Below are 26,118 nucleotides of genomic sequence, written 5' to 3' on the forward strand. Positions count from 1 at the left end.
GGGGACATGGGTCCGAGCCTTGGTCTGGGAGGATCCCACATGCCGTGGAACGACTGGGCGCGTGAGCCACGGGTACTGAGCCTGCGTGTCTGGAGCCTGTGCTCCGCAGCAGGGGAGGCCGCAATAGTGAGAGGCCCGCGCACTGTGATGAAGAGTGGCCCCCACTTGCCACGAACTAGAGAAAGCCCTCACACAGAAACGAAGACCCAACACAGCAAAAATAAATTAATTAATTAATAAACTCGTACCCCCAACATCTTCTTTTAAAAAAAAATTTGACAGAATTTTTTTCCCTCTGGTCATAGTACGTATTTACCCACTCTTTCTCTCCAGGTAGGTTGTTCAAATAAAGTAAATTTGCTTTTATAATATTCATGTTTTGGTTGGTTTTTCTAATTACTGGATCATAGAAAAAATGCATTTTGTTTGTTAATGGTTCAGTTCATTTCCTTGAAAAATACCAGAACTGTTAGAAAAAGTATACTTTCTTGTTTCTTAAGAATTTAGTCAGTAATAATCAGCAGCTAAAGAACTACAGGATTTGTAGAAACACAAGATTTAAGAAGAATAGTGCAAGCAAACAGATCACTCTCCTTTAAACTACAATGATAGTTTCTGCCACAGAGATTTTTGATAGATGAAGGATGAAACAAATGAAAGGGTTATTTTAGAGTAGCTCTAAAAAATTGTTGTAGAACTCTAAGTTGCCAATATTTGGTGTAATACCACGCTGCTTGATGTTTGTGGATAGTGTTTTAAGAATTAGAAGGTATTCACAACATTGTAAATCAACTATACTCCAATAAAAATTTTAAAAAAATTAGAAGGTAGTTAAATTCTGTAATACGAAACAAAAAGATAATTTTTGAAATAGCATATACTTGACACAAACCACAACGTACCCCCCACTCCCCATATTCCATGTGTCCTATCCCAAACTATTGTATCCCACCTTGTACCTGGTTATTCCCGTTTCTTTCCATTGGGTCATTAGATAAACTAGTAAGGTTTAAGGTAACCTCCAAAGGAGACTTAAAAGTGGAAAAGAAAGACTTGAAGGGCTCAAAGACAGTAAGACGGATCAATAAACGATAGGGTCGATAGTTAAGTGCAACCTGTGAAGAGTATAGAAAGAGGCCGTTGCAGCTTAAATATGGATAGAGGTCTCTACACAGCAAGCATAAATAAATGAAATCCTCTAGGTTATGTCCCTCAAACCATATCAATTTATGAAATATTTTGTCTGTTGGGTGAACACACAGAATCTGAAGACATTGGTGTCTGCATGAGATGTGCTGCAAGGAGGTCATCAGTCCAGGGCACTATGAGGTTGTTGAGGGACTGCATGCTTCTGGTGTGCAGCCAGGGCACAGAGCACCAGATGTCCCTACCCAATGCACCACTGATACCATGTAACAGGAGTGAGTAGCAGCAAAAAAAACAGCACACTGGAACCAGAAAAAGAAGTCCCTTTCCTCCTTCTACTTGACAAAGCTTAAATCATGTTCACTAGGGAGAAATGCTCAAAAAGTCCAGTCCATTATAATGGAGTGAGATACTGAAGGATGAATTTGAACCTGAGAGAGAACAAATTGAGAACTGCACATGAGCCAATAATTTATAGAACTTCTTTTCTTTCTGGCTTTGACAGAATTATTAAACAGCAGAAATAAGAGATTAACTGCTGTAGTAGAATTCAGAATTTATACTATCCCAAAGGAGCTAAGTTCACGATCAGAGCAACTTTTTTAGTGAAAGAAAACTATCTAGTTCCTGGGTTCTTGTTCTAGATTTCCCAGTCTAAACTTGAGTAAGTCACTTGTTTCTGGGCCTCACGTTTATCATCTGATAAGAAAGGAACGAGAAAAGCAATTTGAATTAGATCAGCTTTGAAGTCCATGCCAAGTCTAAGTGAAACCCTCTGCTGTGAGGTTGGTTCAACTACCCAACAATTAGTAGCATAACAGACACACTGTTATGGGTCACGATGAACGTCCACATTCCATAGCTCATCTGTACTGAAATTTTCCAACTCCAAGATATCACTTCTTTGAATATGGTACTTCAACCAAAAAAAGTAGTATAGATCAGAGTTCATACTACTAGGATTAGACTGTTAACTAGGATTCAGTTAAATTTTCTACTTTCCTAGTTACTGGGGCATTATCTCACAATACACCTACCACCCACATCTATTCAATATAGTTGATACATGAGAAAAATTGTTTATGACCATTAAGCTGGCAGCAGACACATCAACCTATAATGCTAACAAATGACAATGATAGCACTATAATCTTTGGGAAAATTCTAAAATATATCTTTCACTCTAGCTTTTACTTAATAGTACCTTCAATAAGCTTTTTGTTCAATAAAAAAGTTTTATTATCTAACCAAAATGATTATTAAACATCAGATTTTTTAATCATTTATATATTCTATATAAATAAAAATGTACACAGTGTAAAATAACATGGAAATATTAATATATTTTAAACTGATAATCACAAACCACAGCAATGATTATTGAAGTGCATTTAGTATTGTGAGGGTTCTTTGATAACCCACCCTGAGCAGTCTGATCATGCATCAGATTTAAAACTACCTTTGTTAAGATCATTTGGCAACATTTGCATGTCAAATATATAGTGAATATATCTATAGATCTCCTCAGCTTTTTGATGAGTTACTTGTGCATACATGGAGATTTCCTGAGGTGAGCTGAAAAATAAACAAAAACATTATACTAAAACTTCTGACTTATAAAATTCAATATTCTTAAAGAATACCAAACATAAAATCCTTTAAGAAAATCATTTTTTCCCAAGTTTTCTACATTCAGTTGATTATGTCTTAGCATTAGTTTAAATAAAACAAAAGCCTATTCCCTATATTTAAAATCATTTATAATAATAATTTCAACATCTTATTTGAGCCTTTAGTTTAACCTATTTTCTAAAGCCTTCGTTTGATTTTCAAGCAATAAAATCATTAGAGCCTACTAAAATTTTCAACTTGAACATTTTTCTAGTTACAGAACTAACCAGCCCAGAAATGTGAGACTGCAAGATCAAATTAAGTGCTGTCTGTCTCCCCACAGGGCTCTAAGCTACTCAAAGACAATGCCTACGTTTTTTTTTTTCCTTCCATTAATGTCCTCAGCTTAATGCAGTGACTGATACATGTTGACAAGCAAAGTCTTTACTGAATGAAAGAATCTAACAGGCACTATACCTCTTTATTTTTAAAAATATTAAAATTCCTATGGGGGCTTCCCTGGTGGTGCAGTGGTTGAGAGTCCACCTGCCGATGCAGGGGACACGGGTTCATGCCCCAGTCCGGGAAGATCCCACATGCCGCGGAGCAACTAAGCCCGTGTGCCACGACTACTAAGCCTGCGCGTCCGGAGCCTGTGCTCCGCAACGGGAGAGGCCACAACAGTGAGAGGCCCGCGTACCGCAAAAAAAAAAAAAAAAAATTCCTATGAAATGCCTTCAAGGATGATTTTAAAGTAACCATTTAAAAATATTAAATCAGGGACTTCCCTGGTGGTGCAGTGAATAGGACTCCGTGCTCCCAATGCAGGGGGCCCGGGTTCGATCCCTGGTCAGGGAACTAGATCCCACATGCATGCCACAACTAAGAGTTCACATGCCACAACTAAGGAGCCCGTGTGCTGCAACTAAGGAGCCCGTGTGCTGCAACTAAGGAGCCCACCTGCCATAACTAAGACCCTGCGCAACCAAATAAATAAATATTAAAACACATACCTATTTGTCATCTTTTTCACAGATGAAAACTGGTGACACATATTCAGTGCAGCTATATAACTTATATTGGGAATACTGAGATAAAATTGAAGTGCCTCACATTTATTACTGTTCACCACTGTTGAAACATGAATACCAACATTCTTTCTTTGTTCCACTAAAGACAATTCCTTTAGCAAATCTGCAGTTTCTTCTTGGCAGGAACTGAAAAGAATTCGGATTCCAGCACCAGTTAAGGTAGTCAGCAGGCTGTCATAGCTCTTTGTTCTCCTAAACATCCTGGATGTGTCTCCTAAATATTTTACATTTAGGAAAATGCAAACCTTAGTAAGTTACATTAAGTAGGACCATTAATACTATATATTATTAAAATCCCAAGATCTACATCATTAAGCAAACTAGTGCCACATTATGCTAATGAGAAACCCTACCGCTGAAAATTTCAAGTGATCCTCAAATAGAAAATAAGGAGAATGGTCTTTATGAGTGTCTTAAATTGGAATCTACAGAAGAAGGTGAGTAAGCAGGGGAGAGTTTATATTCCTAGATAATTCATTCCTAAAGGCCAAGACGATATTACTTATCTCTAAAATTCATAATGGTAGCATTGCCGAAGGGTTCATTAAGTATTACTTCTAACTGATATAAAATTATCATGTATTTATTCCAAGAGTACCTCAATACCCTGCATACCCATTATAACTTTAACTCCTGCCTATTAATTTACTTCCCTACTTTTCCCATTCATTTTCTTTCCATGTTCCACCTACATCCTTTTTTTGGCATTCTTCCTTAAGCCAAAAAAAAAGATGTTTTTCCGTAACTTTTGCCATATTACTTTCCTTTTTATTCCAAATCTATTTCCTTTATAAAGGATATGTTAGTAAAGAGTAACTTATAGAATTTTAACGCTAGAAAGACCCAAAAGATCACTTAATCTAAAGCCCTCACTTGTCAAATTAAAAAAGAAAAAAAAATTTGTGTTACTGAAAGAATGACTTATCCAAGGTCACATGGTTCAGTAGTGACAGTGGCGATGAAAAGTACGTTGCTCAAATTGAACCAGTGTTTTATATATAAAACTACATTATTTTCTTTTACATAATGACTGTGTAATCCTTGAATTCTTCCATAGCGGCTTTCAGCTGCATGATTTGACTTAATCCTCATAACACCCCGGGATGAGTAGGAAAAGTATATTATTAACTCCTCAGAGGGAGTGATTTGTCAATGCAGTATCACATAGCTATAGAGACACCAGAACTCAGTGCATCTTCTGATCCCATATCCTATGATCTTTTCACTATTCTCAGGGGCTCCCCACTACAATTAAACATTACCCATAAAAATGCCCTAACTGAAGCTCCAAGCCTGCATTTTTTAATATATCCTAAGCATCCATTTTAGTGACCCATTGAGAACTCAACATATTCAAAGTTAAACCTCTCTTTGTCCCTCAAATCTGCTGTTTCTCTGATATTCATAATTTCAGTGAACAGCACCACTACCTAACTGCCCAGTAATCAAGAGATTGTTCAGCTCAATAGTAATTCTTGATTGCTCCCACTTACTCCTGCTACCTCCTGATTTCACTTCCCTCCTGATTCCTCCTTTCCCCCACTGCTGCCTTATTTAGGGCCCCTCACCCTTTCTGCGGCTCCCAGAAAAAGACTTATGAGGTTCACTTGCCTTCAATTTCTCACCCTTCGATTCTCACAAGCTGCATTTAAACACAATGACTAATGAAAAACATTATGGCATTATGTAAATATGAAATGACATTCATGAGTCAGGTATTTAAATTTTAAGAGCTTCCCACATCCTGACAGTAGGATAATGAACCAAATAATAGGTTCCTTTACAGCCTTATAAACAAAACCATTTAAAAATACAAACCTGTTTTTTCTCTGTCCTTTTCCACAATCACACATATTCTTTCAAACATGCTCTGTAGGTACTGGATCTGTTCAATGAGCTTGTTCTTATTGGTACTATTTAACATCTCAGATTGAGACCTCCTTTCCACCACCATGCGGTTACTCACAATATAATCACAACCATTAAGAGGACAAACCTCTACCTGTAAGCCATGAACTGCTCTTAGGGAAGAAATTACTTCTGAACCAGAAGTGATTTCACGACTGTCTACAAGAATACAAGTTCTTTGGCCTTCCTGTGGAAGTCTAAGAGAAGCATGTGTGCCAGCCAAGTGTGGTCGTGAGTTGGAACAGTATGCCACTGAAGTGCCAGAATCCTCCAGAGCACTAGTATCCTGAAAAGCAGAAAACATCAATCACGATCAGTTATATATATGTTAGCGCCATAAACTTCTAACTCCTAGGCTGATTTTTCTTATTGATACTTTTTTTTCTTCCTTCAACATCAGCAAAGTGACTATGTAGATGAAGGACCAAGCTACCACTTAACACCTTGTAGGATGGCTAGAATTTTTAAAAAAGGAAAATGTGTTGATGAGAATGTGAAAAAACTGGAATGTACATTGCTGGTGGGAATGAAAAATGGTGAGGCCACTGTGGGGAGAGTTCTCAAAATTAAAGAATTACCATATGGCCCAGGAATTCCACTCCTAGGTAACATACCCATAATAATTGAAACCAGAGACTCAGATACTTGTATGCCAATGTTGATTAACTTTGGAAAATCCTCAGCCATTGCTTGTTCAACTATATCTTCTACTTGCTCTCTTTTCTCCTTAATTCCAATTACATGTATCTTAGGCTACTGCTTACATTCCCACAGCTCCTGGATGCTCCATTCTGTTTTTTCACTTTTTCTTTATATTTCTGATTGGGTAATTTTATTGACCTAGCTTTAAGTTTGTTGGTTCTTTCCATGGCTGCATTGAGTCTACTGATGGGCCTATTGCAGACATTCTTCATCTCTTTTACCATGTTTTCCATTTCTAGCATTTCCACTTTATTGTTCTTTATATATTCCATTTCTTGGATGATATTCCCTTTCTGTTCATGCATGTTTGTTTGACTTTTCCACTAGTGCCTTTAACATGTTAATCATGGTTATTCTAAATTCCCTGTCTGATAGTTCCAATGTCTGGGTCATATCTGAGTCTGGTTCTTGAGAATGTGTTTTTTTCTTCCTTCTATGTATCTTGTAACTTTTGGTTGAAAGCCAAACATCTTGTGTAGGAGAGTAGTGATTGAGGTAAATATGAGCTCTACCAAAGTACTGAAATAGCTTTGGACCCATGACAAAACATCACAAAGTCCTTTCAAACTGAGCTGAGGTCTGGGCTCGTTTGCCGGGTGATTTTTCTAAATATTCTAACTTTTCTTTGTAAACCTGTGCCTCAGAGTTTTTCTCCCCATACTCTTGTCTCTCTCTCAGCAGTAGATTGCTTTTATTTCTCACTTACTGCTTGCTAGCCTGGTTGGAGGGAGTGCTAGGAGTGTGCGGACAGGCGGGGGGAGGGGGGTTTCTATTGTCCTGGTTCAGCCTGTCTTGGGCAGGAATTGTGTCCCTGGATCTCAGAGGTGGGAACTTCTCAATGATCCTCCCCCTCTCCCTGCCCCCAGTGGTTAGAGATCTCTAATGCTCTGGGCCCAAGATGTTTTCCTGCCCCTTTCTCAGATGTAGAGCGTTTCTCTCTTATTCCTTTCCTCCATCTGCAAAGGGTCTTCACCTAAGCCCTGGAGGCTGTAGCGTTTGCTGTTCTTCCCCCAGTAGTTTAATGCTTTTTGTTCCATAGGGGAAATAGGGGAGAAGGAACTAGATGGGGTTTGGTGCCTTTTCCACAGTAGCTTCTGGTCACTTCCCCAAGGCCTGCACTGGGAAGGAGGTTTTCTCTGATTCTCAATCTTTCTTGTGACCATCTGATGACTCTGTGGAAAAGAGCCCATGAGTGGTTGTGAATTACCCTTCTCTCTGCAACTCCCAGGGGTTCTAAACGCTCATGCTATCCCGTTGCCTTTTGCAATTCATTAATATTTTAGCTGAATTCTTCTTGCCAGATTATACAGTGCCCAGTGACTGTCCCAAATCAGCAAGTCTCTCCTTGGAGGCACTTGTCTCCTTAGATATCAGGCTAATTGGCTGTCCTGCAACCTCAGATCCAAATAAACTTATGATTTTGTAGATTATCTGGTTTTTTGGCTGTTGTTACAAGGATGGGAGCAATGCTCTTTCCAGCTTTCTGTATTCTAAGCTAAAGAGGAAGTCCTAATCACTCAGAATAATCTTTAAAATATATTTAATATTCAATTTTTTAAGAAAAGGAATAAATGTCATGAAGGAAGAAATGAACACTAAAGAACCAAAAGAAAATATTGGAACTATTTCGTTATCTTGGAGTACAAAATGGCTTTTTAAACATGACACTGATGTCAGAAACTATAAAGAAAAAAATTGGAACTGTATAAAAAAGTTAAATTTTCCTGTGGCAAAACCCACTATTAAACAAAACAAAGGCAAATGACAAACAAGGAATACTGTCTGCAATACACATGACAAAATAAGTATTAACATTTTTAGTATCTAACAGTTTTTGACAGGATATTTAGTCTATTTTCTGTCTTTTCAAATTTATCTCAAATTCCTTCCCCTCCTAATCTGAAGAAGAATCATACTATATGTATAGTATTAGATAGTAGAGGAAAAGTTAAAACACATTTCTGTTAAAACTCTATTCTTTTTCACAGTCCTCAAAATATTACTAGCCTATACCTATTTTTTTTAGTTACAGCATGGCAAAGTAGAAATGTAGAGAGTGCTTACTGGTTTTGAAAGTACTGTGCAAGTATTACCTACCCTGACCCTTGGGATTACTATCTTTCTAATACAGCTGAGAATACCGAGGCTCAGGGAAATTAAGTACTTTGCTCTTCTCCAATCTATTTATAAGACTTAATCTAGTCAAGTTTATCTAATTATGCCTTCCAGAAATAACTTTGTGTAAAAAAGGCCTGGAGATAATTTACAACTAGAAATGCCAATTTGAGGGCCATTGTGCGGACACTGGAGCATGTTGCTAAGGTGGAATGGGCTGAAACACCTGGAATAAAAGAGAAATCTAAGTCTAGGTCTAGGGATTCCTATTACTATGACTTTAACCCCTATTTTAGCAAAACTACTGCAACTATGAACTCTTAAAAACTGAAAATGATTTTAGGGATTACTTCATCAATAGTAACCATTCTGGAAGGAAAGAAATTCAAAGGAAGGAAATCAGCTGGTTGGTACTCCTAAACTCCTCACCCCAATAAGTAGATGAGAGTTACATACCAGAAGCCTTCAGAGAGGGAAAGAAAAAATCTGGAGAAACTAGTTCTGAGATTTAATTTCTGTTAATTTTACCTTGTAGGAAGCCCATTTCCTATATCCTTTTTATAAAATTAGCAGGTTTCCTTACAGAAAACTATTAACACATTTTAAAAATAAGCATCCTACAAATCAGCTATAAAATTTAGTGTGCTGGTTTCTTGTCTGAAGAATTTTATCACTTGCTAATTTTTCTTTGACCTAGTTATTTAACACAAAAGAAAGAAAAACAAACCAAAGAAAATGTTTTGGTAAACATACGAAGGCTTTTTTTCTCTAATCCGATTCATACCTTCAACTGAATTGGACATTTTCTACAGTCTTTCTGTGAATCAACAGTAGTGAATGATGATGAGGTAGGTTCAATTTTAGTACGGCTCTGAGGTTTGAAGTCTGAGACATCGGAAACTGTAACCTTTAAATTAAGCGGTGTCTGTTGTCTCTGGTTTGGCGACTGATTAACAACTGGATTAGAGTGGTCCCTGGACTGCAATGAAGACCCAGAAGGCACTAAATTCAAACAGTGGTTTTGTTGTTCACTCTTGGTAACTGGACTTGGATTAATCACAGTGCTGGATTCCTGTTTATCATTTACATCGTTTTCCTCCTCACTTGAATCATCTGGTAAAATAATTCTGCATAATTTTTTTTTTGAAGATGCACAGTTTTGTCTCATCTTCATTTGTTTTAGCTTTACTGCACGTCGGGTTTTATATTTTTTACTCCTACTTGCAAAGCAATCTTCAGTTATTAGGTTAAAATCAACACAGACTTCTTCACTTGATTGGCTTTTGCAAGACTCCTCTTCATCAACACAAAAACTGTCTTCTAAATAGGTTTCATCTTGCTCAGGAATCTACAATACAAATACAAAATAAGAATATTATAAATTTCATAAAATCAGCATGTTTTAACATATTCTTTTAAGTTCATGGTATCTTTCTGAATATTTATTTCACTTACTTTATTAAGTCAGTCACTTGCTCACTAACATATATTGAGCATATTCTTTTTTCTTCCAGTTTTATTGAGATATAATTGACATACAACACTGTATAAGTCTAAGGTGTACAGCATAATGATTTGACTTATTACATCATGAAATAAGTTTAGTGAACATCCATCATCTCATACAGATACAAAATTAAAGAAATAGAAAAAAAAAGTTTTTCCTTGTGGTGAGAGCTCTTAGGATTTACTCTCTTGACAATTTTCATATTTAACCTACAGCAGTGTTAATTATGTTTATCATGTTGTACATCACATCCTGAGTACTTATTTATCTTATAACTGGAAGTTTGTACATTTTGACTACCATCATCCAATTCTCCTTCCCCCTACACCACTCCCCTACCTCTGGTAACCATAAATTTGGTCTCTTTTTGTATGAGTTAGTTTGTTTGTTTTTGAAGTATAATTAACCTACAATACAATGTTAGTTCCTGTTACATAACATACATTTCAAAATGATCACCAGGATAAGTCTAGTTACAATGTGTACAAAGATATTACATAATTATTGACTATATTCCCCACACTGTACATTTTATACCTATGACATTTATTTTGCAACTGGAAGTTTGTACCTCTTAATCTCCCTCACCTATTTCTCTCCTCCCCCAACTCCCCACTGGCAACCACCTGTTTGTTCTCTGTGTCTATGATTGTTTCTTTTTTATGTTGGTTCATTTGTTTTTCAGATTCCACATATAAGTGAAATCATACAGTATTTGTCTTTCTCTGTCTGACTTCTTTCACTTAGTGTAATGCCCTCTAGGTCCATCCATGTTGTCACAAATGACAAAATTTCATTCTTTTCTATGGCTGAGTAATATTCCGTTTTATATATATACCACATCTTCTTTCTGATTATATTCTTTATGGAAGAAAATGAGGATTTGGGGAATAAAAAAAGAATGATTTACCCTCTAGAAATTTACAGTCTAGTGCAAGTAGCCAGAAAAATAAACAGTAATTTATAAACAATGTGATAAATGCTATATAATAAATACAATGAAAGTACAGAGATAAGAGTGACCATATTTCCAAGGTGAATATGGCAATTTATAAACAAATAAGGCTAATATGAAATTGTTATCCATAAATGAAAAATAATCTATGGTTTTTAGGATATACCATTTTTATGAAAAACTTAATTTTCAAGAGAAATATGACAACATAGAAGAATTAAAATTTTAACTAGTAGATGATAAAGTTCTATTCACTTCCTTTAAGTATTCTCCTAATTGGAAAACAACTTAAGAGTATATTCTAGGGCTTCCCTGGTGGCACGGTGGTTGAGAATCCGCCTGCCAATGCAGGGGACATGGGTTCGAGCCCTGGTCCAGGAAGATCCCACATGCCGCAGAGCAACTAAGCCCATGTGCCACAACTACTGAGCCCACGAGCCACAACTCCTGAAGCCCATGCGCCTAGAGCCCGTGCTCCACAACAAGAGAAGCCACCACAATGAGAAGCCAGCGCACCGCAACAAAGAGTAGCCCCCACTCACCGCAACTAGAGAAAGCCCACATGCAGCAATGAAGACCCAATGCAGCCAAAAAATAAATTTAAAAAAAATTAAAAAAAGTATATTCTAATTAGCTCAAGTTAACAAAAGGATAATTTGATCAAATTAGGACTAAAAGGGATTTTGAGAATTCATTTAGCCCACCTTCCTTTACTCAGGGTAGAAATTATTGCAAATAGTTCTGATGGTACAATTTTAGAAACAAAATGAAAGCTTCATTAACAGGGATATATTTCAACACCACCACCAGGAAATTCTCCACTATATTTCTATAGTTCATACCTGTGAGAAAATGTTTATGTTGTTATGTTTCTTATGGACCATTTTGTACCGATTGTTCATCAGTGGACTTCGCACAGATTTCATGTAAATAGCTCTCATTTCAGAATCTGTGTAGAGATAAAAAAAAATTTCAAATAGCAAAATTATTTAAATGAAAACTAACCAAGTGTTTAACTTTGACCTATCCCAAATTCACATGATTCAAAACTTGTGGAACTATTTTACACAAAAGATATTTAATATATATTGAAACATGTCTAAAAATAATTATTCAAAAATGCAAAGTTAGGAGTTTTGCCTTTGACAGACCATCTAGTTGGGTGATCATGGACAATTTATTTAAGCTCTCTGCCTTAGCTATCTCTCTTCTCTGATAACGAAGATTAGGAGAGTGCCTTTTCATGAGAAATAAATGTACACAAAGACCTTAGAACTGTATCTGATTTATAGAAAGCATTCTATAAAACTAAAACATAAAAAATCCAGGCAAAAAAAACCTATACTTAAAAACATCAAAAGCCACAACCAATAGTAAGTATGTTTCATAATTTTCAGTCAAGCAAAAACTAGGAAACACAGGTTTTTATTTATGCCTATCTTTTTTTTTAAGGTTGTAATCAGAAATCAACTTTAATTTTTGTCTCTCATTTCCCCTTACATTTGGAGTGATTAAATTAATTAACAGGTTATTTTGAGGGATAACATTGCCAATTTAATGACTATCATTCTTGGGACAAGATGTATAAGCTTTTCTTTGAATAATATTTCCCTTATCTCCATTCCATAGCTAGCTTCAACTATTAGATATTCTCCTGACTTAACTACCCACTTCTTACTCATGATAAATCCCTACAAAATTTAGTGAGATCTTTATTTCCAGTTTACTGTTTAAAAGGACTCAATCAAGGAGCTTTCAGAGATATTTTTTCGTTTGTTTTATAGATTTTTTTTTGGTATAATGCATATACAATAAAATTCATCCTCTTTAGGGTATAGTTCTGAGTCTTGACAAATGCATAGTTATGGCAACCACTATTCTATTTGCTGTTGCTATAGTTTTACCTTTTCCAGAATGTCATATAAATCAAAGTATATCGTATGTAACCTTTTGAATATGGCTTTTTCCACAAGGCATAATTCATGTGAGATTCATAGGCCTATCATTTTTTAAAGTTATATAGCAAAGAGTACCTAAGAAATGAGGCTTAAAAAAAAAAAAGGTAACGTGGATTTTGAGATTTTCTTAAAAAAAAAAAAACTTTGAAATCCTACGTTTCAAACATACTGTTTCTAAATGGAGTTTCAGATCTCCCTACTCTCCATCCCAACTGCTCCACCTTCAACCTTCCCAATTGCAGCAACTAAAGTCCTTCCTGCTGCTCAAGCCCACTGACTCCCTCTTTTTCTCTCTAATCCATCAGAAAATCCCATCAGCTGTACATAGCCAGGATCCAATCTTTCTCACCCTCTCACTGCCCCCACCTTGGTAGAAGTCACTAACATTCCTTGATTAGATTACTGCGATGGCCTCCTAAATGGTCTCTTTTTCCACCTTTGCTCCCAAATAGGCTGTTCTCAACACAGAAGCTAGAGCTATACTACTTAATATGAGCTGGCTGCTCATTCGTTACTCTCTGATCTCACTTGCAACTACTTCCCTTCTCACTCATTCAATTCCAGTCACAATGCTATTCCCTTGAACAAGCCAGGCACACTCCTGCTTCAGGGCCTTCACATTGGTTGTCATCTTTGCATCAACATTCTCCCACCAGATTATACAATACTACAGACCTGCAAAAGAAACCTTATTCTGCAAATCATATCAGTATCGGCGACATGGTACCGATAATTTTGTATTTAAAGCCTTTTTTCTTTAAAGTCACGGACCTTGGGAAACTTTGCTGTTTCAAATCATATCAGGCACTGCAGGAGCAGAATAATGGCAAGATTTGTGAAGGATAAGAATACAGAAGAGCCCACCACAATCTTTCCCATTTCTATTAAAGCCAATCTGAATCATCTGCTCTTAATATATTGTATAGAAGACCTGCTCAAGCATTGTTTGGGGAGACTGTTTTCTAAAAGTAGATCTCCCTTACCTTAGCAAATTTAATAAATTTAGCTTTGTGTCTCAGCTGGTTTTAAATTTAGCTTTGTGTCACACTGCTGGATTCCTCATCTCCTTCTAGTCTTTGATTAAATGTCACCTTCTCAATGTGGGCTACCCCTAATTACCTTACTTAAATTTGCAGCTTATCTGTTAATACCCCTAACGGCTGCCACTCCAAATCTTCATCTTACTCAACTCTGTTTTTCTGTAAAGTTTTCATCTTACACTAAATAATTCAGTTATTATATATATTGCTTGTCTTCTTCCATTCAAATGTAAGCTTCATAAGGGAAGGGGGTTTTGTCCATTTGGCTCACAGATGCAGCTTTCTCAAGAACCTTACATAGTACTGGGCACATAGTAGGCACTAAATACTTGTTTAAATGAACATCTGACATTGTGCCAACTAGGTCACTCTGGAGAGACATAATCAAATTAGCAGAAGCCTATAAACAATCAACTCTCACATAAAGCAAATATTAACAGAATTTGAATGAAAATGACCAAGTATTTTACACACGACAAATTTAATTCCCTTTAAAGTCAAAGTTCTTTGGAAACTGACTAGAATATTTAAGTATAACCACATTAAAGGCATTGAAAATCAAAAGAAAAAGAAGCATCATTATATCACTTACCATTTATAGCCTGTGACAGTTGAGTTTCATCATTTAAAAAGTCAAGTAATGAGGAATCCTGTTCATTTTCTGACTCATCATTTTCATCTGATGAAACACATTCTGCATCTTCTTGGGAAAGTTCTGCTTCATCATCTAAAAACTTCCTAGCTACAAGCTAAGATAAATGAGAAAAAAGGAAGATGCCTTTAAGAAAATCATTTTATTTCTTCAAATAATTGGAAACAGTTCTGGAAAATGGATTTCTTGCCAGTGCTTTTAAGATCAAAAATAATAAAAACAGAAAACTGCAAGAAGAAATAATAAAGTAGTATACCTATTTAAAATTTCTTCTTTTAATTCTGTTATGAATAAAATAAAGTACAAGTCAGCATGTCAGCTTGCTGAATGTTTCTTAATAAGCATAAAGTCTCCTGAGTCTTTCAGCTAATTAATTTTTCCCAGGAAAAATACAGTACCACAGAAAGACTGATCAGACAAAAAGGTGCTGAGAATTCTTTTCCAAGAATGTGAATATTGGATAGAGATAAGAAAAACAATATAATTATTACAAAAGCAAATATTCTAAAACTCAGATTTGTCTCTATATTTTCTTCAATTTGAATATTAAATCCTCTACACTAAAATTTCTTCATTTAGTCATTCAAAATAACACAACACTGCAAGATAGTTTCAAAACACAAAGAGAAACTAAAATACCACACCTTAAGATTTTAATTCCAATACAAAAAGTAAAATTCGTGTCAAAATATTTTTTAATTTTGGGATTTTTTACTATAAGAAATTATAGAGAAAAATCTACTTCTGTGTAAAATCTACTGTTCTTTACTAATTAAAAAATATATAGTATATTTATATAAAAATAAGAAACGGAAAAAAGTTTACCTTTAGGTGACTCAGTCTCTTTTGGACTTTGATGCCTCTTTTATTATGATCCTTGAAGTCTGCTGATTGTGGATCTCGTTTGCTAAAATTCTCACTCTCATCGCTAGATGATAAATCTAACTAAAATTCAATAAAATTCTTACATGAGAAAATATAATTGGAGTGTTATATCTTAATGTGTTTCTCAAGGGTTATTGCTTCTGTTTTCATTTTTCCTTTTTAAATAGTTGACCTAACATTTTCTTGTTAGAAAAATAAAATGCCTTACAACTCAGAGCCATGTTAAAATACACAATACTTAAGAATTTAAAAGTTAGGTAATTCTAAGTACTAAAATAATAAATTAGGTAATATAAGTAATACTAGTACAGTATTCATTTAATTTTGTATGAAATTGAACGTATCTGATGAAAACTTGTGTTTTTAGTTTAACTCTTTCCTTTAGAAGACCCTGAAGGGCTTCACAAAAAAAAAATTAAGTCTGTAAATACAGCTATCAAAATTAGTCCAAACATACATGAGTCCTTTCAAACTAAGAAAACAATATAACAACAAATTTTGACTATGAAACCTACTATAACATCTCTTACAGAATAATATAAAACCAATCAAAAGAATCAAAAGAAATTTATCAAAATAATTTCAATTAACAGGAATAATTTTAGGTTAAAGTAGATTGAGCATCAGCATTATCAATATTTTAATTCACTTCTAGTAAGTCAATCAGACATTCTAGTTCAAGTAACAAGTTAAAGCAATTTTTCTAATGAAGTTTTATATGAGTATACAAAGTTAATATGGACTGACTGCATTTTCAATTAATTTTGCACAAATTATACTAGTTTGTATTAGAGAATTAAAACACACAAGATTTCCTAATCTCAAAATTTAGCTATCAGCTATAAACTGATGACAAATGAATACTATTAGCCTTAAGACCTGCCCCCCGACCCAGATTTCACATTCTCATAGTTGTCAATGCCTGCCAGACACTGTCACTTTACTATCCCACATGAACTTCAAACATGTTCAACACTGAACTTACCACTCTTTCTTGTTTTCTCTAAAGATGTGACACATCTGCCAACTAGCCCAAGCCAAAACCAGAGAGTCATCGTGGACTCCTTCTTTTCCTTCTTTCAAGCCCATTCAGTAAGCAAATGAAAGAATAAGGCCTTCCAAAAACCCACCCAGATTTTTCTCCAATTTTACTTCCTGGTACTTTTTGTCTTTACAATCCAACCACAAGAGATGCTGTCTCCCCACTTTGTGTCCTTCTTTAAGCTGTTGGGGAATGCCTTCCTTTCTCCCTTCTCTTCCCTAACTGCCACAGATGCTTTAAGATTTAAGTAAGCTGTTATCTTCAAGAAGCTTGCCAGAACTCCCAAGGTCTAGGTTAAGGATTTATCTTTTCTTATCACTTAACTTAAAAAACTATATGGAAATTATCCATTTACTATCTATCCTTCCTATTAGATTGCAAACTTAACAATACGAGGAAATAATCTTTACAGTATACCCAACATCTTACACAGTAGATACAAAGTAGGTATTTAATCTGAATTGCTGGAGTGTACTGACAAAAATAGGGAGAGTTTTTTGAAGGAGTTTAAAATTAAAATAGAAATTCCAGTCACATAGGATTTACTATCTATTTTTCTGTTAAACATATACCCATAAGATCAAACATACCTATGGTCATCTATACAGATATTTCTCTTGTAATATTTATTTCAAAAGGAATTACCCTACATTATTTGTTATTTACTTACTCTGTTTGGAGGAACCCTGCGCTTTTTGACAGCATGAAGTGGAGAATCAACTTCGCTATTTTTCTGATTCTAGATAAAGTAGATAAATAAAGTAAAAAGTTAAAAAAAAATAGTTTTAAGGGGAACAAAAGGACTTCCCTGGCAGTCCCGTGGTTAAGACTCCATGCTTCAAAGGCCGGGGGTGTGGGTTCGATACCTGGTTGGGGAACTAAGATCCCACATGCCATGCGGCATGGCCAAAAAAAAAATAAGAGGAACAAAAAACTTTATGTGATCATGTTATTGTGATTATTGAATGACTCACCTCAGGGGACTCCAAAACATTTCCTTTTGTCTTTTTACTTTTTCTTCGGAAAATCTCATCATCTTCACTTTCACTGCTTGTTAACTGTTCATCTATAACTTATTAAAAAATAATGAATCTGGTCAACAGATTTAAGTTTATCCAACCACAACTATCTATTTTATTTATGGGTCCAATAAGAATTGTTTCTGGCAATCTCAACATTTATTCACTCTCAAACAAGATAGTTTTTTAGAAATTTGGCCCAAAAATCAGCATGGGAAAAAACAGAAAAATAAAAACAATGCCAGTGAAGAAATTAAGACATGATAACTCTTGGTAATAAACATATATTTAACTCAGGTTCAGTTTTACAAATTAACTGAAAAAAGTCCAGAAGAGTGCAAAATACAATTTTATTAGTCTTATTCGTTCTAGAATTCATCTCTAAAATCTACTATAGTCTTTCTGCCCTTTGTGTCTTATTCTCTTTCTAGTTGTAGGCTACAAAACAATATATGAAAAAATTTTTTTAATGTATGTATGTACATATGTGTACATATACATATGTGTTGTGAGTAAGTGTAAAATAAAAATTGGTAGTCACCCAAATGTTGTAATTGGAACAAGACATTTGTGGGTAGAAAGAATGTTAAAAAACAAAACATTCATGTGAAATCAAATCCTTCAAGTTTTCAGATAAAGTTCTATTTCTGTACTTGCATAAAATTTTGACAGAAGACACCTTTTATGTGTTTTTATGAAACCTTCTATAAAAGCCCTGTGGTTGTTTTAAGATATGTTCATAAATCCTCTGATATGCCTGCTTTTCAAGAGTTGGATCATAATTCTTCTACCCTTGAGGGTGGGCCACACTTGGTCACTTGCTTCTAACGGAAGAATATAATGGAAGTGAAGGTGTGTTACTTCAGAGTCTAGGTCATAAGAGGTCTCATCCTTGCTCTCTTTCTGGCCTCATTCACTCTGGAGGAAGCCAAATGCTATATAATAAGAATAGAGGAAGTAACCCAATGGAGAGGCAAACATGGCAAGAAACTGAGGCCTCTTAACCAATGGCAATGTGATCCTCCAAGCTTATTCAAGCCTTCAGATAACTGTAGCCCTGGCCAACGACTTGACTGCAACCTCGTAAAATATCCGTAGTCAGAACTCTGAGCTAAAGAGTCCAAAGAAACGGTGAAATAATATATGCTGGCCAAAGGAACAGTGAAATAATATATGTTGTTTTAAGTCATTAAGTTGTGGAGGAAATCTGTTATGCAGCAAGAGATAAATAACACAGATTTTGGTACCTGGAAATAGGGAATTACCATACCAAAACCCAAAACTGTGGACATAAATTTAGAACTAGAGAGTGGGCAGAAGCTGAAAGGATTTTTGAGGAAAGTTTTAGTGAAAGCTTGAAGAGCCTCAAAGGAATTGTTTGTAGGAAGATTAATGGCCATTTAGGAGGCCATGGGTGAGGGCTTAGAAAGAAGTAAGAAAAACTTTATTAGAAATTATAGGAAAGAGGATCCTTAATGTAGTGCCAGAAAGTTTAGCAACATTGTGGTAACACAGAAAGTAGAAAATGTACCTAATGGGACTTCCCTGGTAGTCCAGTGGTTAAGACTTCGCCTTCCAATGCAGGGGGTTCGGGTTCGATCCCTGGTCTGGGAGCTAAGATCCCACATGCCTCGTGGCCAAAAAAAAAAAACCCAAAATGAAAATATACCTAATGAATGAGGTGATCTAAGTAAGGAGATTTCCAGACAAAATGTTTAAGGTATTACCTATGCTTCTTCCTGTTTAAGTAAAATGTGAAAGGAGAGAGAGGAACTAAAGAAAGTATTGTTAAACAGGAAACAGTTGAGACTTGCTGGTTTTGAAGATTAACAGCTTCTCCAGCTGGCAAACAATATTAAATTAAGAAATGTTCCAGGCAAAGATCTAATCTAGAAGACTGCTAAGAAGCTATTGTGCAAATGGTGCTGAAGGTGTAACTGCAAATGCTTTAAGACCTCAGAAAGATCAAAGGTGGTACCTTAGAGTACCATTCAGTCAGATAAAACGCCCTCCAAACATTTTAAAGATGTCTCTTACTTTTCCTCTCAAACAACAGGCCTTCTAAGAAGATTAAGGAACTATCTCTAGACATCTTTGGCTTTGGAGAAGCCAAAGGTAGAGAAGGACTTACCTCCAAAAGATTTGTGGGCACAGCTAGTGTCTAATGGAATGAACCTCAAATAAGATTCACAAGAGATCCACAAAGATTTATGAGAATTATAAGCGAAGAAACACAGCCAGCTACAACTAAAAGGGGCAGAGACAGTACAAAATGAAAAGAGGGCTTTGGATCCCCAAATTTTCACTAAAAGGAAGCAGGCTGAGAAAACTCCACAGGTGCTACCTGTTACAAAATTGAACCGAGCTTCCAGAGTACAAAGCCAAGAACCATGGAGAATTATTAGCAGGCTTTGAGTACTAATCAAGAAACTTCCAATCTCAGCTCTGCTAGATTTTAGAATTGCTATGGACCAGAGATTCCTGTATGCCTCCCATCACCCTCCCCCACTTTCAAATAAGCCATCTTGGAAGCAGATTCTACATGCCCAGTCAAGTCTTCAGATGAGTGCAACCCCAAGTGAAATCTTGACTATAACCCTAAGAGAAAGCCAGAACCACCCAGTTAAGCAACTCTCAAATTCCTAAACTACAGAAACTGTGAGATGTTATTTTAAGCCACTAATTTAAGGGGAGTAATTTTTTACACAGCAATAAAAAACAAATACAGGGCTTCCCTTGTGGCACAGTGGTTACGAATCTGCCTGCCAATGCAGGGGACACGGGTTCGAGCCCTGGTCCGGGAAGATCCCACATGCCGCGGAGTGGCTGGGCCCGTCAGCCGTGGCTGCTGAGGCTGCGCGTCCGGAGCCTGTGCTCCGCAACGGGAGAGGCCACAGCAGTGAGAGGCCCGCGTACAGCAAAAAAAAAAAAAAAAAAAAAAAAAAACAAATACAAACTCACAGAGTAAATTTCTCCTCACACTCTATACTAGTAAAACATCTACCCAGACAGATAAACTTGAATAAATCCTTTTTGTAGATGATCACCATAGTTAAATGCAGGGCTCAGCTACAATAAGCAAGTCATTCCAGGAGGCTTTCCTTTTAACTGCTTTAGTGGTGTTTTAATCAACTATTACTGTATACATATATAACAAGGCAAATTATCCTAAGTCTTCTATTTCAGTTAAGTGGAATAATAAATACTAAGTAAATATTCCCTAATAAATTGTTCCTTAATGTATATGTATTCAGAATTATATTGCCCATGGTTAGTAGTTAAGTACAATGCTAGAAAAAAAGTTTTAATGCAAATATGACACAAAGAAAAATTATCTCACCCATTAACACAGACTTAATATAAAGGTGTTAAAGCAAATATTAAAGGATCACAGGCAACATACTCAGTAAAAATACACGTCAGAGTACCTCCAGAACTATGCAGAATAGTCAGTTTTGGTTTTTGTTTTTTGTTTTTGCGGTACGCGGGCCTCTCACTGCCGCGGCCTCTCCCTTTGCGAGCACAGGCTCCAGACGCGCAGGCTCGGCGGCCACGTTCCTGGACCGGGGCACGAACCTGCGTCCCCTGCACCGGCAGGCGGACTCTCAACCACTGCGCCACCAGGGAAGCCCCGAATAGTCAGTTTTTAAAAATCAACTGTATTTCCAGAACTTATTTTAAATAAGTTTTTATCTTAAATAAAACATTCATTAATCATGCCCTTGATGCTAATGAGAACAGATAAGAAAAAGATTTACAAAGGAAATTCTCATTTTACCCTACAACTATTCTTTTTCCTCAGCCATAAAGAATAAAATTCATAAATAGCCTGCTATAATAATCTATACACAAACTAGAGTTGGGTTCTATAACAGGATCTAAAGGATACTTAAATCATTTTAATACTAAACATCTATTTTCTGGGTTTTCTGTAGAATTAGATCACAGAAATCCAAAGATTCCTATAGATCTGCTATGGTCTTATCTCAATCTTCCAAATACAGTCTTATTTCTAAATTTTGCTATATAAATCCTCTACTTTATACTATCCCACCAAAATCTTACACTTTCCTGCTTTCCCTTTGTTTTCACCATTTTATAACATCCATATTCCCTCCTGATTATTTTCAGCATATCCAAATCATGAATATTCCTGAGGAGCCAAAATGGAAACCTTCCTCTGAAGTCAACATTTCCAATCTAATCCAGTTCAAAATGTTTTCATCTTCTGAACCTCCTAGATGTCTGCCATCTTATTATTCACTTGGTAGTTATTTCCATGTTTTACTGGTATCTGAATGTATATGTCACACATTTGTTTGTGTTTTACAATAAAGGGCTAGAGCCAAATCTTACACTTCTACATTTCACAGTGCCTAGCATAATACCTTTCCTATGGCATACATGCCATAAGTATATGCAGATAAAATAAATACTGGATCAGTAAGCATCAACTTAAGAAATATATAGTACATCGATTACCTAATTCAATACACCATATACTGAGAAACTACATTTGAAAAATTATAGAATATGATCCAAAGTAATCATTCTAGAAAGATTTGTATTTTATAAAGATGGAATCTTACCTTTAGCAGAATGGCAGGATTGATGCAGATTGATTTGTTCCCTGCTGTTAGCCTTTTCTATAGAAAGTCCCAAATCATCAAAAGTTGAATTCAATGTTTCTTTGAAACTTTGTAGATTTATTTTTCCCTTATTGGAATCTGACTTCCTAGCCATTTCTATTCTCTTCTTAGAAAATAAGTTTGCCGTGTTTGATTGAGAAAGTGGTGTACTCATAACTTTCTCTCTTACTGGCAATGAAAATTGAGAATAACCAGGAGACATAAATTCTTTATTTTTTGTTGCATTCATTGGAAAACATGCAAAAGTTGGACTCCGCTTATCTTCACTTGATGGGTTAGTAATGGTTACACTCGTAGAACTATCAACATGGTCTCTTGATATTACTGCTTGATTTGAAACATAATTCGCATCATTTATCTCCTTAATGTCTAAACACCCTCCAGATAGATCATCTAAAATTTTATTCTTATTTGTATCTGATGCATGTTCTAGTATTTCATCATCAGTATCTGGACTACAAAATCCTAAATCAAAGGTAACAGAAAATAAATCCTTAGAGCAGTCAAAACCATATTCATCATTCTTCAGTTTTTCCTCATGTACACCTCTCAAATCTTCATGAGATTTCCAACTATTCGTATCACCGATAATTTGATCTTGGGGTTCAGAATTACTGCCTAACAAAAGTTCATCAGAAATTAAGAACTGAGAGCCCAGTGCCATTTCACTTAGAGCAGTTTTGTCTGACACACATAAAGATTTGCATTTACTGTTCAAGGGAGGAAGGTTCACATCATTACACTCTGTATTAACATCCTCAAATAATAGCAAACTCTCATCCTGATCAGTATGCAATATTGGGAGGCCACTGTTATCAACATCATGATTCTTTTCTTCAACAAAATACTTTGGAGGGCCAGTGTTTATTTGAATATGATGGTTGGATACTAAATGTTCATTTTTAATATCTTTATGTACTTTATTATAGTAACAGAAGCTTGGTTCAGCAGAAATCTTATCATTAATTGTACCATAAAGGCAACTTTTTTCAGAAGGATGAGTAATAAATTTAAGTGAACTCAATTCTAAATTCTGTTGAGAATTTATAGTTGAATTTGACATCAAACAGGTGGATTTGTCATTTTGTAAACACTCTGTGTAGGGTACAAAAAGCAAGTTCTCAAGTGCAGAACCCTTAGAAATTTCATATTCCAAATTTGAGAGTGCACTAAGAGGCGGAGGAGAATGAGATAAAAATCTCTCTACATTAGCTAGCACCTCTTTTGTTAATGAATGACAATTATAAAATTTGTCATCTGTTCTAGCTATATAAAGCTCATCCTCAAATGGAAAAAATAAGCTAGATGAAAGAGATTTCTCATCACTGAAACTGTTATAACCAGAATCTAAAAAATTTCCAGTAAATGAACTAGTAGATTTATTTGTAAACTGACAATCTGCTAATAATCCACACGACCGATTACCTACATTTTCACTGATAGCACATGTGGCAGCAACTTCATCTGTATCTGATACTCTTTTATCATTTAGTAGGTCTACCTGAAAAATATTTTTAGCAGTAGAACTGCCATCAGTATCTAAAGGCCCCATAACAACCTCCTTATGTTCTTTTTTAGGTTGATCTTTTTTCAGTTCTTTGGAAGCTTTTTTTTTTAGAGAAGCAATTTCAGTTGGTTTGATATGAATTTGTTTAAAAATTTCAGCACATTCTTCATCAGATTCCGTCATTGAGAGTGATTTGCCTTGATTTATATTCTTTGTAAATGAAGATTTCTTGTTACTAGTAAAGATGCCATTGGCAAAAGGATTATATTCATTCCTGGGAGCACTAGATGTTGAGCTAACATCTTCCGTTTGTAAATAAGATTTAATTTCCAATTCATAGCTGCATTCTCCCTATAAAGAAGGAAAATGAAAAAGTCACAGGAAAACAGAAAAAAAAAAAACAATTCTAAAGATGAGTTTTACTCTGCTAAAATATTTTCTAAACAATATTACATTATTCAAATGATTTTTTATACCTTAAAAACTTATTCCAAGTCAAACAAAATAGAAATGACACTACTGCGAAATTATCATAAATTATCTTTTATCAGTTAATATTTTTGTATTCCCAGTACCCAGTACATGAGAGACCCATGATAACTATTTGGAGAAAGTACAAATTAATACATAGAATATGATTATAAACACTTTTTTCACTCCTGACATTTAATTGAACAATTATTCTAATTTTCTAAAAGTAGATATTTAAGAAATTAATATATATAAATGAAAAACACACATATGTATGTTAAATTTACTCTCTTGTTGAAGGTAAACTAAGAACAGCTTTTGAAACATCTGAAATAATGGTACCTGTATGTCTTCTAGGCTGTAAGCTAGAATATACTGTTTTTTACAAATTTCCTAAGAACACTTCTAGTGAATTTCCAAGTCTTACTTATCTCTAAATCTAAAACTACAGTCCCCACCATCCTTGACTCATCCTTCCCTCTTGCCCATGAATGCCACTTTAGTCAGGATTCTTCTACTCTTCAGGGACTTAAGCAATTAATTCTCCACTTTTTGAATAATAAATACAGTAAATATTAATGTGAAAATGTCTGTCTCCCTGCTAGGATATATGCTCCCTATAGAATATTTTATCTGACTTCTTCACCAATGTAGCCACAGGGCCTAGAACAAACCATGCCATGTAGAAGGCACTAAATAAATGTGTTACTTTGATGCATAGGCTTTGCTGGGATCCAAAAATAATTACTTTATTTACATGTATTCATGAACAACAGCTAATAAAAATAGCAGCTACAATCTATTGAGTAATTACTATGTTCCAGTTTCTATTCTAATTGCTTTATGTGTATTAAGCCACTTAATCCTCACAACAATCTTATGAAGAAAGTATTATCATTATCCCCATTTTACAGATAAAACTGAGGCACAAAGAGGTTAAGTAACTTACAGATGCACAATTAGTAAGAGGTAAAGTTGGGCTTCTAACCCAGGCATTTTGGATTTCACACTCATAATACGTTCATCATTCTGACTCTCTCAAGGAAGAATAATCAGGAAACTGCTCAAGAAATCACTAAATCTCTAAACTACCACCAGGATAAAAGAGACATACCAAATAACCTATATAATAGAGAACATTTATGCAGATTCCAATCTAACAATAATCCTAAATTAGCTTTACAAACAGTTTATATAAATCATTAAATGCAAATTCCCTGGAGGTCTATTGGTTAGGGCTCAATGCTTTCACTGCTGGGGCCCAGGTTCAATCCCTGGTCAGGGCATTAAGATCCTGCAAGCCATGCAGCATGGCCAAAAAAAAATTTTAAATAAAAGAAAATTTTTAAAATCATTAAATATATTAAAATTTTACTCTGGTCTATCAATATTCACCGATGACATTCTTCTAACTAGGTCTACTTCTCCTAAGACAGAGAACTAGTTCCTCACTGAGATCACAAGAAGCTATATAGAAAAACAAAAATAGTCTAGCTATGATTATTTATAATAAATACTTGTTTCTTATAATAAAGACTTCAAATTAAGAAGAATAAAGATTAAGTATTCTAGTTTCACTGGCATACCAGCAAGAGAAAGTTACAGTAGAACCCTACCTCTTCATGTCTCATTCCTTCTATCATTTGCATAATGTTTACAAAATGGTGACATCGATCTGAATGGTCGACTTGATATGTAGGTAAAGGATGATCCTGCCACAGTCTCCATTCAGAGAGAGAGAGTTGATGAATTCCAGTGGTTGGTTCTTGAGTCTTGATTAATGATAAATTTAACATAATAAAAACACACATACTCAGATTTCACATACTGATTAAAAAGATACTTAATATACAGATAGCC

General features: G+C 35.3%; 1 protein-coding gene across 2 annotated transcripts in view; it reads right to left on the reverse strand.

The window, feature by feature from the left end:
- Positions 1-2,574: 2,574 nt before the first annotated feature.
- FANCM (FA complementation group M) overlaps positions 2,575-26,118 on the reverse strand; it is a 53,587-nt gene continuing 30,043 nt past the window's right edge. For both annotated transcript variants that reach the window (XM_082849491.1, XM_082849490.1), the window contains 11 exons: positions 25,875-26,030; positions 22,221-24,138; positions 17,587-17,684; positions 17,283-17,351; positions 15,511-15,630; positions 14,626-14,782; positions 11,878-11,984; positions 9,358-9,921; positions 5,667-6,042; positions 3,771-4,062; positions 2,575-2,721 (listed from right to left, as the gene is read on the reverse strand). In XM_082849491.1, the coding sequence (XP_082705617.1) occupies positions 2,583-2,721; positions 3,771-4,062; positions 5,667-6,042; positions 9,358-9,921; positions 11,878-11,984; positions 14,626-14,782; positions 15,511-15,630; positions 17,283-17,351; positions 17,587-17,684; positions 22,221-24,138; positions 25,875-26,030 (3,996 nt within the window). In that variant the 3' untranslated portion in view covers positions 2,575-2,582. The remainder of the gene's footprint in view (positions 2,722-3,770; positions 4,063-5,666; positions 6,043-9,357; positions 9,922-11,877; positions 11,985-14,625; positions 14,783-15,510; positions 15,631-17,282; positions 17,352-17,586; positions 17,685-22,220; positions 24,139-25,874; positions 26,031-26,118) is intronic.

The sequence above is a fragment of the Leucopleurus acutus genome (assembly GCF_964270905.1).
Source record: "Leucopleurus acutus genome assembly, chromosome: 1".
NCBI lineage: Eukaryota > Metazoa > Chordata > Mammalia > Artiodactyla > Delphinidae > Leucopleurus > Leucopleurus acutus.